Here is a 19,543-nt window from a genome sequence, read left to right as displayed (position 1 = left end):
CTCTATAGAGAGATAGTATGTATATACTATCACTACCTACATATACATACAAAGACCTACACACACACACACACACACACACACACACACGTATGTATGTATATGTATATGTATATGTATATGTATATGTATATGTATATATGTGCAGGTTTTGGTATGTTTGGGTCTTTTCCCGTGTAAGGTTGAAAGTATTTAGGCAATGTTTCGACGAGGTCTCACTCATCATCTTCAGGCTGGAGTTTTTGGCTTTGTTTTTATGTGAGCAATAATAAGAACAAAGCCAAAAACTCCAGCCTGAAAATGGTGAGTGAGACCTTGTCGAAACGTTCCCTAAATATTTCAACCTTACACGGGAAAAGACCCAAACATACCACCTGCATCATACATATACCCATGAAAACCTACAAATGTGTGTGTGTGTGTGTGTGTGTGTGTGTGTGTGTGTGTGTGTGTGTGTGGTTATTCGGGTTTTTTCCTGCGTAAAATTGGAAGTGTCTTGGTGATGTTTCGACAAAGTCTCATTCGTCATCTTCAGACTGGTGTTTACAGCTTCGTGCTTCTAGGAGCAATGTGTGATCACAGCAGTTTCTTCTTTTTAACTGCTAGTGAGGGTTTGAACTGATTGGTTGGGAGCTTGGCTGTGTTCTGATTGGGTGGAGGTGCGTTCTGATTGGTTGGGGGTTTGGCTGTGCTCTGATTGCATGGTGGGGTTGGCTGTGCTCCAATTGGATGGAGGTGTGTTCTGTTTGGGTGGGGGGGGGCTTGGTTGTACTCAGGTTAGTCTGAGTTGCAGGGGGATTTGAGTTGGTGAGCTGCATTGCTGTTTGGCTTCATGTTTGTGGTCGTGCTACATCTTCATGATGGGTGTTAGTCTGCTGCATGTGTGGATTGGAGGGGTTTGAAATGGCTAATGATGCAGCTGTGGTCTGGCTTCTGGTCCACTTCTGCGTTTCTGTGCTTCTGGTCCAGACCGCAGCCAAGACACTTCCAATTTTACGCGGGGAAAAAACCGAATAACCAAAGGCCTACATATAAAAATACGAGTTCCAAGTATATTTGTAAAACAAGAAACATTTTTGTATTTGGTTAATGGCATATAAATGGCATATATTACTCTGACGATGTCAGTGGATGGCTGACAAAAGCTTAGTAGAATTAAATTTTAATTATTTTAGTTCCAGAGTTCACAGAATGTCTGTTTCTTGTTTTATATGTGTGTGGGGGGGGGTGACTGTATAAAAATAAAAATAATGTACTACATATAAGGGATCCTTGGTGCTCTCTGAGCTTGCTTGTTTTCTTGCAGATGTTGTAGATGTTTCATTACCCTAACTAGGTAAGTGCTAGTAAGGAGTGCTGTTTGCTGTCAGTTTATATTCTGGTGACTTGCCTGTCTATGTGGATGAAGGTTAGAGATTCTTTGGTTGGGCTGTTTACTGATGGCTCTTTGGAAGTTTCTTGATTGGGATATTGTTTACTTGTTAGTCTGAAGTTAATTTTGAAATTAATATATGCTGATCTAGGTGTTGATTAGTGGTGGAGAGGTGCTGGAATCTTTTTGTTCTCTTTTGGCCTGGTTGATTCTCTCTTTTGAATAGTCTATAGATGTTGTTAATGTCTGCGTGTCTATTGCAAGCTGATTTGTGCCAGGCTTCTAGAAATTTCCTGGCATTTTTGGACTTGGCTTGGTCTAAGATTGTCACATTTTCCCAATTAGAACTATAGTTAAATCTGCCTATATTTTGTGAAAATAAAGTATTTTCACCATATCTTCTGATTGCCAGCTGCTGTTCATGGATGCATTCTGGCAGTCTTCTGCCTATTTATCTTACATTGTGATTGTTGCAGTTCTTACATTGTATGTTGTAGGTGACTCCTATTTCTTCTTCTGGGATTGCTGGATTTTTTACTGGGTCTTACTAGCACTGATGATGTTACCTAGTACGGGTAATAAAATGTCTGCAGGAAAACAAGCAAGCTGAGAGAGCACCAAGAACCCCTCATTTCAGTCCTGGACTACAAATATTCTCCTTTATTGGTATAATACATATAATAAGGAACAATGCTCCTGAAGTAGTACTTGGACAAAAAAGTCCAACAATTCACCACAGATTCTTCAGATGCACAATACATAGGCCTAAAGAAAATTTCACATAACTAAAGGATATCACTTGGAGGCTGCAGAGCAGCAAAAAGAAGCTACTCTGAAAAGCTAAAGAATCAATTTTCAGCAAATGAACCAGCAAACATGTGGAAAACTCTTAAAAATATCACCAGCTATGGCAAACCTCCCTCCCTGGCTGAAGGAAACTGGCAGATGACCTGAACGTGTTTTACTGCAGGTTTGAAGGGAAACTACAGCCACCTATCTCCATAACACCCATCTCAGACACACCAACAACAGCCAAGCCTCCTACAACTGACCCCATCCCATTGGGTTCACAACCTCTAGTGATCATAGAAAAGGCAGTGCAGGACCTATTTCACAGACAAAAGCCAGGAAAAGCTCCAGGCCCGGACAAGATAACTCCTTCTTGCTTAAAAGTCTGTGCTGACCAATTGGCCCCCATCTTCACCCATATCTTCAATAAATTAATAGAGATGCGCTATGTTCCTTCTTGCTTCAAACGCTCTACCATCATCCCAGTGCCGAAGAAGGAACTGAATGACTATAGACCAGTTGCTTTAACATCTGTAGTCATGAAAGCCTTTGAAAGGCTAGTGCTTTTCTACTTGAAAACCATCACGGATCCGCTGTTAGACCCCTTGCAATTTGCATACCGAGCAAATAGATCAATAGATGATGCTGTTAATATGGCTCTGCATTACATCTTACAACATCTTGAATCTCCAAAGACCTATGTAAGGATCTTCTTCGTAGACTTTAGTTCAGCATTCAATACCATCATTCCAGATACTCTTCTAACTAAGCTAAACCAGCTACAAGTACCTGAACAGACTTGTAAGTGGATCACAAGCTTCCTAACAAACAGGAAGCAGCAGGTAAAGCTAAGCAGGATCACTTCAGATACCTGTACAATTAGCACAGGGGCCCCCCAAGGTTGTGTGCTCTCCCCACTTCTCTTCTCTCTGTATACCAATGACTGCATCTCCAATGATCCATCTGTTAAACTACTGAAGTTCGCAGATGACACAACAGTGATTGGTCTCATTCGAGACAATGATGAATCCACATATAGATGTGAGGTCGAACGACTAGCCTTGTGGTGCGACAGTAACAATCTGGAACTGAACACACTCAAAACTGTAGAAATGGTGGTAGACTTTAGGAGAAACCCTTCCATACTTCCACCTCTCACAATACCTGACAACACAGTATCAACAGTAGAAACCTTCAAATTTCTAGGTCCTATCATATTTCAAGATCTAAAATGGACAATTAACATCAAAAACATCATCAAAAAAGGACAACAAAGACTGTTCTTTCTGCGCCAACTCAGAAAGCTCAAACTGCCAAGGAGCTACTGATCCAGTTCTACAGAGGAATTATTGAGTCTGTCATTTGCACCTCTATAACTGTCTGGTTTGGTTCTGCAACCCAACAAGAAAGACACAGACTTCAGAGGATAACTAGAACTGCAGAAAAAATAATTGCTACCAACCTGCCTTCCATTGAGGACCTGTATACTGCACGAACCAAGAAGAAGGCCGTGAAAATATTTACAGATCCCTCACATCCTGGACATAAACTGTTTCAACTCCTACCATCAAAACAACGCTACAGAGCATTGCACATCAGAACAACTAGACACAAGAACAGTTTTTTCCCGAAAGCCATCACTCTGCTAAACAAATAATTCCCTCAACACTGTCAAACTATTTACTAAATCTACACTACTATTAATCTTCTCATCATTTTCATTACCAATCTCTTGCCACTTATGACTGTATGACTGTAACTTTTTGTTGCTATCATTAAGGGTTAAATTGCAACCTATGACCATCATTTGTGTTGTAAATGTTGTACCTTTGATGAAGGTATTTTTTTTCTTTTTCTTTTATGTATACTGAGAGCATATGCACCAAAACAAATTCCTTGTGTGTCCAATCACACTTGACCAATAAATTAAATTCTATTCTATTCTATTCTATTCTATTCTATTTTATTCTATTCTATTCTATTCTAAAATAGTTAATGGCATGAGGCTTGGTTATCTGGGGGATCATCTGTCTCTGGTTATCTCTGCCTGTACTACACAATTTGACAAGATTGGCATAGCATAGTTCAGAGTCCCTTCAATAGTTTGAATCCCAGATTATGGAACTAAGGAGGCATATGTTACTTGGCCAAAATTTCTGCCATTGTGGAGTACCTTAACACAGTGGTTCTCAGCCTTTTCTTCACCACGGATTCTCTTAAAATATCTTTTGTGGCCATAGACCATGGCCATGGGCCACCAAGACTTAACTTTTAAATGATAACATTTCTTTAAGCCTTTGTAGAATCTCTGTCTGACATCAACACACATACGCACACACACGGCATGTGCATACTACAGGTTGGGAACCACTTCTCTAACTCATCTCAGTCAGCCTCTAAGAAGCTCTAACAATTTTATTTTTTCACCAGGAGCAGAACCAGAAAGTTAGATGAGCCAAGTTATATTTTTAAGTAACCACAGTCACCCAATACTTTAGTCACCTCCACTCTTGACTACTGCAATATACTCAACGTGGGGCAGTCCTTGAAAAGTATCGTAAGCTTCAACGGGTCAAAATAGGCGACCCACATGATTTTGGTCAAATATAGATTTACATATGTATCACCTTTCTTGCAGAAGCTGCCAATTTACTTCTGGTTACAATTCAAGAGACTGGTTGTCACTTTTAAAACTCTACATGGCCTGTGGCAAGGTTATTTCAAGAACCATCTTTTCCAAGTGATGTCTACCTGTCTCACCTAAGTTGGGAGGCAGGGTTTATTATGAGTACCCTCTCTTAAGGAAATCAATTTGGTAGGACCAAGAAGAAGGTCTTCTCTATAGGGGCTTCCTCTCTTTAGATTATCATTCTATCTGATTATCCACTTTCAAAAGGCCCTGACGACATGGTTTTGCTAATGGGTCTGGAGGCTTCAGGGGATATGGAGCCCATCAAATAATTGGTTTGATTGTTGTCACTAGGGGGACATTGAGTTTTGTACTGAGGGTTTTATTAGCCACTCACAGTGGATGAGTTGATAAATAAATAAATAATCATATGAATTATGTTTGCTTCTTGATACAGCAAATTTTATTCTTCTTATAATAATATCTTCAAATTACATTGAGATAAAATGGCTTATAATTTTTTTATAAATAAAAAAATAAATGTTTTTAACCTTTATTAGACCTTTTGAATTGATTGTCATAGTCAATCATTATTTTTATTATTTAATCAATTTATATGATAATTTTCAGATAGTTACAAATAATGTAGAATGTTTTTTAAAAATAATCATTCTGATCATTATCTCAATAAAAAATCAAAGTAATATAAAGAAAGGAATCTGAAGATGTTATCAGAATGACAAAACATGCATTGTGACATTATACGCTCTGCCCTCTAGATATGAGTATATTTATGTATTAGATGCATATATAAAAGAAATGAAGTTTATGTCATGAGGCAAGTTATGTCATCTGTCCCTAAAGATGCCCATGGGTTTAAGGGTATTTCTTTTCTTACTCACCAACATATTTGATAATTCCTCCTGTTTCTGAAATATAACTTTTAATATCATCTATATCTTCCACAACTGCTTCTAGGTTTTCAATTAAAATCTTTCTTTGCTGATGTAATTCCTCTATCCTTTTTTCTAGATAAAAAATGTTAAGCGTTTGATAAAAGTATACTTACAAGATATGTTAAGATAATCTTTAATATTACCCAATCTTAAGTAATAATAATATAAATTTTAAACCTTCAAAGGAAGATATCTTTATGAAATGACTGCATTAATCATTTTATAGAATTAGAAACCAGATAAATTTTTATGCCCTATATGGAAGTAAGCAATATTGAACACAATGGGGTTTTTTTAATATATAGGAATGTTTTCAGACAATGATTTCAACTGTTCTACCTTTAACAATAAATTGTATTGTAAAGAGGTTACAGGTCATATTGTCTTTCCTGTTAAAGTTTTCCATGATTTCCTCTGGCTGTCTTTTTAAACACAAAAATCTATTATGACTGAAGCATGTTGTCTTTGATGTTTAGGGTTAAGAGTAGCCAATCTGATAAATTATTACATTTAACTTAGCTTCATGTTTTTCTTACTTTGTTATAACCAATGAACAGAAGCACAATTCCAATTAATATTAAAATTATTTTCATTGATTCAGACATACAATTGTGCTGTCCAGTAGTGGGCCTGCAAAATGTATCCGTTCAGAATTAAAAATCCAAGTGTTAATGATATATAATGGTCAAAGGCTAAGAATAAATAATGGCTCAACAGATAATCTTCATAAAAAGGGTTGCAGACGATGCAGTAGAATAGTATCATAATTCTAACAATTACAGAAGCATGCTACATCATAGTAGAAACTAAAAACAGGTATATTTCAATTGGGAAAACATTGTAAGAAACCATGCAGACTTTTCAAGACATAGGATAAGAAACAAAGAGGTCTGCATCTCTCTGGAATGGAGTGTTTCTAGGAAGAAAAAAATACCACCATTCTTGGAAATTCAGAATATACAGAGCATTCTCCAGACTTAACAGAGAATCAGGACTAATTAGGGAGCAAATCAACTGGTGTTCTAGGTGAAATATGACATTTTAGTAGTTGACCTCTTATGGGAGTTAAGAGAAAGCAAATGTCTATCCTCAATAGGCAAAAAGCTCACAAATTTTCAACTGAATAATTTTAATGAATGAGAAATAGTTTTATGGAAGGCTAAAGAATTACTAATGGTGTGGAAGAGGAGAGAAATTGGTTCTGATTCACCATTTCTTTCACCAATCCTATACTTACTAATGACTTCGCTCCCCTACCACTCCTCTTCAATCAAAAGCTCCTATTTCAATGATCTATGCAAACAGTCTAGAAGGTAAGCAAACAATGTATTTTTCCTTTTATGTACACTGAGAGCATATGCACCAAAGACAAATTCCTTTGTGTCCAGTCACACTTGGCCAATATAGAATTCTCTTCTACTCTATTCTGCAAGATGACAATATTGCTAACACACTTCCTTAGCCAGCAGCATGAACTATGGAATAGTATTGGCATATGTATGCTACTTAAAGGTAGCATACATCTTAAGCTAAATAGCCCTATAGTACTATCAATTTTTTAATTAAATATTTTGATGGGAATGCCTACCATACATAGAGAGATAGATAATGCAGGGAAGTTCTGAACATTTTGCTGTTCCAAGTTGCCAGTTGCCAAAGGTAACAAAAAAGGAATCCTTTCTATTATTTCTAAGATTTTCTAAACCATTTCGAGTAACCCTATCCTTTAACGCAAGAAACAACAAAAATTGGAGTGGGGGCTTTTTTCCTTTTTAGAATGGTGCAAGTTTTCTTAAAGTTTTATCCTGATATTCAATGAAATGGGAATTAAATGTTTCTTGCCTTAGTCCCATTTCTATTGATTGAGATGGCTTCATTAATCTATCTCTATTTTAATGAATTAATTATAGATCAGTGAATTAATTATTCATAAATATGTGGCAATTCCGTTATAGTTGCTCTGTGATCTAAGATGATGAAAATAATTATCACTGAAGATAATTCATATATAGATTAACTGAAAGATGAAACACAAGAAAAGTTTTAACTAAGTTTTGAATTATATTAAACTGAACTTGATAACAACCTAGGGAATTTTAAGGGAAATATACAACAAGATTATACTAATTAGCATGCAACTTAATATATTTTCTGCCCAGAAAACAAGAATTTTATATACATTATAATCTGAGGAAGTTAACTACTCTAGAAAAATGCAGAGGAGAGCAACTAAGATGATTAGGGAATTGGAGGCTAAAACATACAAAGAAGGGTTGCTGGAATTGGATGTGTCTAGTTTGATAAAAAGAAGGACTAGGAGCGACATGATAGCATTGCTCCAATATTTCCAGGGTTGCCACAAAGAAGAGGGAGTCAAGCTATTCTCCAAAGCACCTGAGGGTAGGACTAGAAGCAATCAAGGAGAGAAGCAACCTAGAACTAAGGAGAAATTTCTTGATAGAACTGATAGAATCAGTGGAACAACTTGTCTCTAGAAGTTGTAAATGCTCCAACATTGCAAGTTTTTAAGAGATTGGATGACCATTTGTCTGAAATGATATAAGGTTTCCTGCCTAAGCAGGGGTTGGACGAGAAGACTTCCAAGGTCCCTTCCAACTCTATTATTTTATATATATTTTCTATATCAATTTTGTTCAGTTTACAGACTGCCAAATAATATCAACGGAACCAAAGAGATTTCAAGAAGAAGGACCTCATACTTTAATTATAAATAAACAAGAATTATCATATATCTACCAGTGGTGTTATCTGGTTCCATAGTCTGGATTTCTTCTTGTAGTTCCAGATTTGATTCCAGATGTTCTAATAAAACCTTCTTCCATGCACATAACTTATGCAGTTTAATTTCTATAAACAATAATGATTTACAGTTATTTTGGAAAATTGTTTCATTTGCTTATATTCAAAATTTCCGGGTAAAATCTTGATTTCTCACATATTTTTTATGCCTATTTATCACTATCTGATCAAATCAAGGCTGATTACAAGAAATAAAAAACTAAAATAACTCAAAACGCCTCCCTCTGCAACATCTATGGAGATTCTCAATTATCCAGCTCAGGTTTGTCCAAAACATGTTTCCTCTGTGACCACCAAGCTTCACAACAAAAACATCAAAAAAATCCATGCAATTAGAAAGAGAAAAGGATTAACAAATAAATCTCTATTTGCATTAGCCAAACCCAAATGTTTTTTGTAATAATAAAACGTTTTTCAAAACCTTCAAAAAATTCAGTGAGATCAACCAAAACTCAGTGGGTAAGCTGTTCCACAATGTTGAAGACAAATAACATATCTGATTTATTAACTTCTTGTATGTTAGGGCTCTAAGCATCCTCTCCACAGACAATCTTAAACTATAGGCTGAATTTAGCCCAGAGAAATAATATTAAAGATAAATAAAACGGAAACATGTACAGATTTATAAGTACTTGTGTCAGGAAAGTTATTAGTAAAAAAAGGAGTGAATTCAGCCCACAAGTTATACTGCTGAAGTGGCCTGTTCCATCGGCAGCTGGGTCATCAAATTCTGGACCAAATGCAGCTTGGATCTTCTTCAAAAATATCCCCGCATAGATGGTATTACTATACTCTAATCATGTGGTAATAAAAGCATGAATCTCTGCAATTAGGGCTTTCCAATTTCACAAAGCTTTAAGTGGCACACCAACTAAAGCTGAGCAAAAGCTCTTCAAGCTGGTGCCTCCATCTGCTGAACAAGAAGGAGCCTGAGTCTAGGAGAACCACCCTCCCACTAATCATAGATATCTTGCCTCACAGGGAATATGACCTCAAATGAATGTAAAATAACAGGAAAAAATCAGCTGTCCCTATTGGGGAAGAGAATAAAATCAAACTTATTTTGAATTTTAGGTATAAAAGGGGTAGATTGGAATATTTTATTCACTTGAAAAACTACTGTTATACTAATCCTAAGAAGTTTCAAGTAAGGTTCATAAACTTTGGCTTCCACAACAATTTTATTTGCAATACTTACACAAGTCAATTCTCTGCAACTACAAGAGGTATATTTTGATGTATCAAACCCCGATGAGAGAATTTATGAAAGGCACCATCTTACCACTTTAAGAAATATATAATTTTTATTGGGGAATACTGCTGAAATTCTTGTAATTCTAGCCATTTCATTTCAATACGGCTTGTTTAAAGAATTCTACATTATTTGTGCCAGGGGGAAAATTACATTTGTTTAAATTGATAAAACTCATGGTACTACGAGTTGTACTGACTTCTGAAAAGCTGTACTGTACTGACTTCTGAATCCCAAGTGACCTTGCAAGATATAGTTTTTGTTATCTTATCAGGCTTTATCAACAATATAAGTAACTTTATCTACAAAATATTTTGCAACCACACAGCAGTGGCTTAAAGAAGGTTCCTTCTGTTGACTCCTCTTTAAAAGGGAGCAAGCCTGTTGGATGAGAATCTGAGGACCAAACACAGAATAGTAGTGACTACCTGCTACATACTTTATTCCATGCTGCTGCCATTGAAAAATATGCAGGTGCTGATATATAGACATTTATTTTCCACTTACCCTCAGATCTTCTCATTAAGGCTTCTTCGGAAGCACGATCTTCTATTTCTTGTATATCGTATACAGTTGCCTCTAGTTCTACACTTAAATGTCTTCTTTGCTCATTTAGTTCTTGTAGTTTATGTGCTAAAAATAATTGCAGGCCAAATCAAAACAATAATATATATTCTGCAATATTACCTTAAGTATAACTGCATACAATATCATTTAGCTATTTTATTCTAAATGGATTTATATAATGCTTTCTGAATACATATCTAATACATTTCTAATTTGTACAATAGCCATAAATAGTGATTCAATAATTTCTTTTACATCTGTGGAAGCCCCTTCAATTAAATATTAATATTCAAATTTGTAAAGGTATTATTACCAACAGAATACATATTTTGATAAACAAAGATGTCTTTTCAAAACTCCAGCTTCAAAAATGATTAACTCCATCTTTTGAGCAGTCATCTTTGTAGGTATTCATATAAGTACTGTAGTTCAAGATATTATCAGAAAAGATGTGAGATCTGTTTCCTTATTAGCCCCTATTCAGTTATGTTTTTGGATAAGAAGCAAATAATCCTGTTGCTATTTTAGTACAATTATCTTAAAATTATTATTTTGTTTCATTTGTACTTAATCTTTTTCTACTATAGTTAATAAGGAATTTCCTAAATTTTTGAGAAATTAAGTGCTGATTTTATTTATTTATTTATTTTATTTATTTGATTTTTATACCGCCCTTCTCCCGAAGGACTCAGGGCGGTGTACAGGCAAGATAAAACCAGCAATACAAATATACAAGTTAAAATATCATTTAAAAAACTTATTTAAAATTAGCCTGAAATTAAATTACCATAAACTAAAAACCCCGTTTAAAAATTAATAAAATTTCCCATTAAAAATCCAATTTAGGCCAGCCCCGCGCGAATAAAGAGATGTGTCTTCAGTTCGCGACGGAATGTCCGAAGGTCAGGTATTTGACGTAGACCCGGGGGAAGCTCGTTCCAGAGTGTGGAGCCCCACAGAAGGCCCTTCCTGGGGCCGCCAGCCGACATTGTTTGGCGGACGGCACCCTGAGAAGTCCCTCTCTATGGGAGCGTACGGGTCGGTGGGAGGCATGTGGTAACAGCAGGCGGTCCCGTAAGTACCCAGGTCCTAAGCCATGGAGCGCTTTAAAGGTCGTAACCAACACCTTAAAGTGCACTCGAAGGCCACAGGCAGCCAGTGCAGTCTGCGCGGGAGGCGGTGTTACATGGGAGCTACGAGTAGCTCCTCTATCACCAGCAGCTGCATTCTGGACTAACTGAAGCCTCCGAGTGCACTTCAAGGAGCCCCATGTAGAGAGCATTACAGTAATCCAAGCGAGAGGTAACGAGCGCATGAGTGACTGTGCATAAGGCATCTCGATCAAGGAAGGCGCAACTGCGAACCAGGCGAACCTGGTGGAAGGCCCTCCTGGAGCGGCCGTCAGATGATCTTCAAGCGACAGCCGATCATCCAGGAGGACACCTAAGTTGCGCACCCTATCCTTTAGAGCCAATAACTCGCCTCCAACAGCCAGCTGCGGCTGCAGCTGACTGAATCGGGATGCCGGCATCCACTGCCACTCCGTCTTGGAGGATTAAGCTTGAGCCTGTTTCTCCCCATCCAGACCCGTCGGCTTCCAAACACCGGGACAGCACTTCAACAACTTCATTGGGGTGGCCGGGGTGGAAAAAAATACAGCTGGGTATCATCAGCGTACTGCTGGTATCTCACCCGAAACCACTGATGATCTCACCCAGCGGCTTCATGTAGATGTTGAACAGCAGGCGAGAGAATCGACCCTGAGGGACCCCACAAGTGAGGCCCCTCGCGGTCGACCTCTGCCCCCTGTCAACACCGTCTGCGACCGGTCGGAGAGATAGGAGGAGAACCACCGATATCGGTGCCTCCACTCCCAATCCCCCAACCGGTGCAGCAGGATACCATGGTCGATGGTATCGAGCGCTGAGAGGTCTAATAGGACCAGGGCAGAGGAATAACCCCTGTCCCTAGCCCTCCAGAGATCATCTACCAATGCGACCAAAGCTGTCTCCGTGCTGTATCCGGGTCGGAAGCCGGACTGGAGCAGGTCTAGATAGACGTCTTCATCCAGGTATTGGGGTAGCTGTCGCGCCACGGCACTCTCTACAACCTTCGCAACAAAGCGAAGGTTGGAGACTGGACGATAATTACCTAAAATAGCTGGGTCCAGGGAGGGCTTCTTAAGGAGGGGTCTCACCACCGCCTCTTTCAAGGCGGCAGGGAAAACCCCTTCCAACAAAGCGTTGATAATCCTCTGGAGCCAGCCTCGTGTCACCGCCTGAGTGGCCAGTACCAGCCAGGAAGGACACGGGTCCAGTAAACATGTCGTGCCGTGCAGCCTCCCCAACAACCTGTCGACGTCCTCGGGAGCCACAGGGTCAAACTCATCCCAAATGGGCTCAACAAGACGTGCCTCCTCTCCCTCGCTTGGATCATCCCAAATTCGGTCCAGACCGTCCCTCAGCTGAGCGATTTTATCGTATAGATAACCACTAAACTCCTCGGCTCGACCCTGCAAGGTCATCCGCACCTCCTGATGTAGGAGGCGGGTCACCCAAACAGGGCGGCCGGGCGGTTATCTGCCGGCGCAATGAGGGTGGAGGCATAAGAACGCCTCGCTTCCCTCATTGCCACTAGGTAGGTCCTAGAGTAGGATCTAACTAGTGTCCGATCAACCGGGCGACTGGACCTCCAGGTGCTCTCAGGCGTCTTCTCCGGCGTTTCATCTCCCTCAGCCCCTCGGAGAACCAAGGGGCCGGACGAGACCTACGCCGGGTCAGAGGCCGCAAAGGCGCGACACGGTCCAAGGCCCCGGCCGCGGCCTGTTCCCAGGCCACGACCAGTTCCTCAGCCGTGCCGTGGGCCAGTTCCTCAGGGAATGGCCCAAGCTCCGTCAGGAACCTCTCGGGGTCCATCAGGCGCCTGGGACGGAACCACCGTATAGGTTCCGTCTCCCTGCGGTGGTGAATGGCGGTTCGAAGGTCTAGGCGAAGGAGAAAATGATCCGACCATGACATTGGTTCCGTTACTAAATCATCTAACACCAGATCATTTAACCACTGTCCAGAGATATAAATCAGATCCAGTGTGCCTCCCCCCGTGTGCGTAGGGCCATCATTTACTCGAATCAGGTCCAAGGCCGTCATGGAAGCCAAGAACTCCCGAGCTGCCGTCGATGACAAGCCAACTGATGGCAGGTTAAAGTCCCCCATGACTATAAGTCTGGGGTCTCAACCGCCACAGCGAGTACCTCCAACAGCTCGGGCAGGGCTGTGGTCACGCAGCAAGGAGCCAGGTATGCGATCACCAAGCCCAACTGATTCCTATAGCCCCACCGCACATAGAGGGATTCACAGCCGGCAATCTGAGGAACAGTGGTCTCCCTCGGCTCTAGATCCTCCCTGATAACAACCGCCACCCCCCCACCCCTACCTTGGGCCCTCGGCTGATGAAATGCTCGGGAACCTGGAGGGCACATCTCAACAAGGGGGACCCCCCCCTCTGGGCCCAACCAGGGTTCCGTAATGCCCATAAGGGCCGCGGGCTCCCCCTGAATAAGATCGCAGATCAGGGGAGCCTTATTAACCACGGACCGGGCATTACATAACATCAGCCGAAGATCCAAGCTCTGAGGATCATGGCCACCCGAGGAACGGGTAGGGACTGAGGGGCCGGAGCACGTGATCGCTCTCAAACATCGAACGCGTGCTCCCTCAACTCGGTACGGCCCCTCCCCCCCGCCATATCTGCCTCTCCCACTTACCGTATAGATCGAGCAACCCTCTAAACCTGGAACGTCCTCCCCCCCTGCCTTCAGACAAGATGGAATAGTGTCGCGAACTAGCACAGGGGCTGGATCCCCCCCCGACGGGTTCTCACCCCCACCCGTCAAATCCCGCCCCCCCCTTAAAAAACCCTTGTTTAAAAAACTATTTAAAAAACCCCACAACTTCTTCTTGGCCGCATACCACCTCTCTGGGTCCCAAGACCCTTCGTTAAGTAAGCCCTCGATAATTTGGAGGCCATTCCTGCAGGCGGGGAACCTCGCAGTCGTAGTAGTTCGGCAAACGAGTATCTCATGGGAAATAGTCAATATACAGCGAAAGGATGTCCATCCCTGACCGGCGGAGATGTTCCGGTCGTACCGATAGTTCGTCCGACCCGGTATTAGTCATATTACTGGCCACTCGGGCGATGATATTAGTTATAGTCCGTAGAAAATCCAAAGGGTCCAGAAACAACCAAGGGGCCGAAAGTCCGATCCCGATCTAATGACCTCCGCCTCGGAGGTTGGCATAATAGCCTTCCCTTGGTTGTTTCCTCGGCTACAAAGATGGAAAAAGTCAATAGCCGGGATAAAAAATCTCCCTCGGGTTCCCGGCAACGTACCATCACGGGACAAAAACCCGTGTGGTACGATAATCGGGACGAGATTATGCCGCCAGTGCCGTCAGTGCCGTCAGTGCTGTCCATACCGCCGTCCGTACCACCGCCAACCAGCCGCCAGATTTTACCGCTGGGCCCAACAAGGCTCCAGCGCGCCGCTGTGCCGCTGTTGTAAGTAACCAGGCCCAGCCACCTCTGTCGCCGATGGAAAAAAACAACCTGGAAAGATGTAGGCCGTTGGTGAAATTACGGCATTTTTGGCAGGCCTTGGCAAAAAGTCAGCAGTGGGGGGGAAGAACGATGTTCCGGGCCATGAAGGGAGGAAGGAAGGAAAGGGGAGGGGCAATAATCATGCCCGTGCAGGCCCCACTCCAACCACCGGTGTTACCTGCGGTCCAGCCGTTGATGACATCCGCGGCCGAAAACCGGCCGCCAAACAGCTGGGTCAGGCCGGGCGTCTCATCGTGCCCCCCCAGCATGGCCGCCGCCATCCGCCGCTGTTCAACGACTTCGGCTCCGCACTCAGCAGCCGAGAGCTCAATGAGGTCCAAAGACCTCGGTCTCGGCTGCCGGGAGAATCACACAACCGGAGCCGGGACCAAGCAGCCAGGCGGCCGGCGGAACTGCATTGCGGCCGCCAAACAGCTGAGTCGGGCCGGGCGTCTCCCCGCGCCCCCCCCCCAACATGGCCGCCGCCATCCGCCGCTGCCCAAGGACTCCGGTTCCGAACTCAGCAGCCGAGAGCTCAATAAGGACCAAAGACCTCGCTCTCGGCTGCCGGGAGGATCATACAACCGGAGCCGGGGACCAAGCGGCCAGGCGGCCGGCAGAGCAGCATTGCGGCCCGAAGGATTCTCAGCTGCCGTCTCCACGAAGCTCAGAACGCCGCCATAACGCGCATGCGTTCTGCAATATTTGAAATTATAGAATGCAAGGGTTGCAATCTTATGGAAATTATATAATCTACTATGACAACATCCCTAGATAGATGACTACGGTAATATGTTCCATATTAACACAACTAAATATTTCTAATCATTTTTTCCTTTTCATCTTCATTGCTGGATTGATTTACATGTATTAGGAAACATAGGTAGTGAACTAATCTCAAGATATATTATAGAAGATTTGAGATGATCTTTTTCACATTCAAAATGTTTAATCAAAACAGTGACTAATTGGACATTGCCACTAAAGATAAGGCATAGCAATTTTTATATACATTACAATCTTAAATAATTGCCCATTTTATAATACACTCACCTGACTAAAATACCGCTCTATACATAAAATTTGAATAATCTAGAAATGGGAAAAGGTGATGGGCCACGAAATAAAAGCTAATTCCATAATTTTCAAATTTCTAACAAGAGTTAAATGTGGACTGGAAATAAAAGCTTATTTTTGGAAATAACTTATTTTTGAAATAATAACTGCTGCAATTAAAGTCTGTTAATTCAGTTTGCACTCACTGAATATTTTTCTCTAATAATATAAATCGTCTTATTCCAGCAAACATCAAAAGTATTTTAAGTCTGTGCCTAGATTTTTCATTATACATCTGTTTGCCACCAGATGATAACACCTCTTTTATCTAAATATCTGGGGAACTCTGATAACTGTTAAATAAAAAACATCAAAGCTAAATTTATTTCTCTAAAAATAGCAACATTTGGTTACATTATTTGTAAGCTTCGCCCACAAATGGTTGCTAACAGTTCTTGTTAGAGGATAGTTTTGTGCTGTTTATTTTATTTATTCTATTTTTTATTGGTCAATGACAGAAAAAAATAACATTCTAGGTATCAACCAAGTAGCTTCTTAAGATGTACCATGTTCCGAGTAGTACAGTTTTTTGCTGTTCCACTGGTGTTACTGCAGGAAGCTGCAATTTCTTGATGTATTTTATAAAATTCTTGCACATGGTACCAACCATCCTGATGACAGTGAGTATCACTGTTACTTATTTCATCAATAATTGTGTAATTTCAATGGCCAGGTCACAATATTTTGTGATTTTTTTTCCAGTTCTCTTTCTTCGACTCTGGCATTTCCTGGTACCGTGATATCAATAAATTGTATGTTTCAGTTTTCGACAACTGTGATATCTGGCGTGTTGTGTTCCAAATGACAATCTGTCTATATTTGAAAGTCCCACAAGATCTTCACCTTCTCATTTTCAATAATTTTTTCAACTTTATGTTCCCATGACTTTTTGGATATAGGTAAGCCATATTTTTTACATAATTACCAATGGATTAATTTAGCAGCTTGGTCATGTCTAGCTTTGTAATCAGTTTGTGCGATTTTGCTGCATTCACATATTAAATATGAAAGACTTTTGACTTTGTTCTTGCAAAGATGGCAGTTTGGATTGTCAGTAGATTTTTGTATCTTTGCTTTCATGGCATTAGTTTGTAGTGCTTGTTCTTGAGCAGCGAGTATTAAACCTTCCATTTCTTTCTTAATGGTTCCCATCTTAAGCCCATGTAAAGTTGGCATTACATTTTTCTTCAATGTTTTTCAAGTGCTGTCCATGCAGAGCTTTAGTTTTCCATCTATTTAATCTGTCATCCAGCTGTTTTTCCTTATATTTTGCCTTTGTTTCTGTTGTTTTTATAATGTTCTCTGTTTCACAGCTTTCAGCAATTTTTCTGTATTTTGATTCACATAGTCATTCAAACTTCGTTTTTCTTCTTCTACAGTTTGATGGATTTGCAATAGTCCTCTGCCCCCTATTTTTCTTGGCAGATACAACCTGACGATTTCATTCGTGGATATAAAGCATGGTACATATTCAAAAGTTTGCACGTTTTCCAGTCCAAGTTTTCCAGTTCAACCAAAGCCGTTGATGATTCCAGCTGGGTAGCGTATCACTGGAACTGCCCATGTATTATTAATGGCTTTAATTATGTTTCCAGAATTTAGCTTTGATTTTAATATTTTGTGGACCCTCCTAATGTATTTTTTTTATGTTGACTCTTTGATCTTTCCATTCAAGATATTATCTGCTTCCAATATATCGAGGTATTTGTAACCGTCATCCTTTGCTAATACTTTCACTATGCTTCCATTTCCCAGTTTTATTTCTTTTATTTTTTCCATTTTTCCTTCCTGCATGGATAATATAGCACATTTTTCAAGTCCAAAGTTCATTTTGATGTTGCTGCTGAACAGTTGAACTGTGTTGGGTATTGATTTAATTTCAGTGGGGCTTTTCGCATATATTTTTAAGTCATCCATGTATAGTAGATTATTATTACTATATTTCATACTGCTTTAATTCTCCTGACTCTAAGCAGTTTACAGCAAAAAGATACAATGCAATACATCTGACAAACAATTTTTATTTACAAACAACGAACGTGTGAAAATCTTTACATACATACCACTGACAATGCCTGGTTGACTAATTTCAAGAGTTTCAGCTTCTTTTAATTCTTTCTCCTTAGATTCCAGAGTTTCTAGTAAGTGTTCTTTCTTCTCAGATAGTGCATATAACTTTTCATCTGAAAAAAAACATTTTTATAATGAGCAACTGAAAAAAATATTTTAAAATGTCCTCACCGTTCATGGTATTGTATCACAATAAAGCAAACAAATTTGATTTTTCTACTTAAGGAAATAATAAATTTTTAAAAAACCAAAGCAAACCATAGAATGTGAAATGTATCATTACCTACCAAGATCCATAAAACATTACATATTACTTTATCAATGTATGTCCCATGGAAAGCAAATAATACACTATTCAAAAAGAGAGTACACAAAAAACACAATCTGTCTGTCTTTATAACTACATATTACAAGAATTAGTATTCTTAAAGACAGAACCTGATTTATTAAAATTGTACCTGCTCAGAGTTTTGAAATTATTTTATTTAGAATCATGCCGTTGTTATGGCCATCATAGTTCTAATGTCACTAATATCAGATAAAACTGATTTGGCAGTGGAGAGTATGCAGCATGAAAAGAAATGGAACAGAAATGTGGCCAAACAGTGCCACTGTCACTGCACTCATAAACTAACCATATTTTGTTTATTCAATTCTTATGGAACATCCAGTTGGCCAAATTTAAAACAGAGCAGTTTTTTTTTTCCAAATTTCCCTTTTTTCGGTTCTGATCTATACTTACACTTTTGCAATAAATGTAGGCGATCTTCATAAAGCATTTTTCTGGTTTCATGCACATTTAAGTCAAACACATTTACTTTTGAAGACAAATTAACGAATAGTTTTACTAGAGTAGCTTCTGTAAGATTGCTCTTATCTTTTTTCATCTCATAAGCTTTATTTTTCAGTATTCTACCACTGGTCATCATAGTGAATCATAGTGTCCTACCATTGGTCATCATACCACTGACTTATAGAGAGGCTGTAAAGCACAATGAAGCGATATATACATCTAAGTGCTCTTGCTACTGCATGTAAACCTATACTTACTGGCATGTGTTAAAGCAGCACTGATGGGATAAAGAAAAGCAAAAAATAACATGAAAAATATATTCTCCATTGACAGTCATATGCAAAGTAACTTGTCTTTGGGAGAAACTATTAGAAGATAATTCTTAATACAGAATTTCACACCCCAAAATGTGAAAGTCATCGTTTTCAGAAGATGACTAAATAATGAGATGATTAGAATTCAAGGTCAGTGTTTAGCAGATAATAACTTCTGAAATTAATGTAGTAATGGATATAGTAAACTCTTGAAAATCCATTACAAATGATACCTTTTTCCAATAGGAGGAAACAGTGAGACAATAACA

The 19,543-nt window shown here is 40.0% G+C and overlaps 1 protein-coding gene across 1 annotated transcript in view; it reads right to left on the bottom strand.

Moving 5' to 3' along the window:
* Positions 1-19,543, bottom strand: part of CCDC7 (coiled-coil domain containing 7) — a 250,176-nt gene that overhangs the window by 37,436 nt on the left and 193,197 nt on the right. The window contains exons 54-57 of the mRNA XM_058179731.1: positions 18,161-18,280; positions 10,326-10,451; positions 8,504-8,614; positions 5,693-5,818 (exon numbers count right to left, since the gene is read on the bottom strand). Coding sequence (XP_058035714.1) covers positions 5,693-5,818; positions 8,504-8,614; positions 10,326-10,451; positions 18,161-18,280 — 483 coding nt within the window. The remainder of the gene's footprint in view (positions 1-5,692; positions 5,819-8,503; positions 8,615-10,325; positions 10,452-18,160; positions 18,281-19,543) is intronic.

The sequence above is a fragment of the Ahaetulla prasina genome, chromosome 4, assembly GCF_028640845.1.
Source record: "Ahaetulla prasina isolate Xishuangbanna chromosome 4, ASM2864084v1, whole genome shotgun sequence".
NCBI classification, from domain to species: Eukaryota; Metazoa; Chordata; class Lepidosauria; order Squamata; family Colubridae; genus Ahaetulla; species Ahaetulla prasina.
Note: the sequence above shows the minus strand (reverse complement) of the source record. Positions and strands in the feature narration are given on the sequence as shown.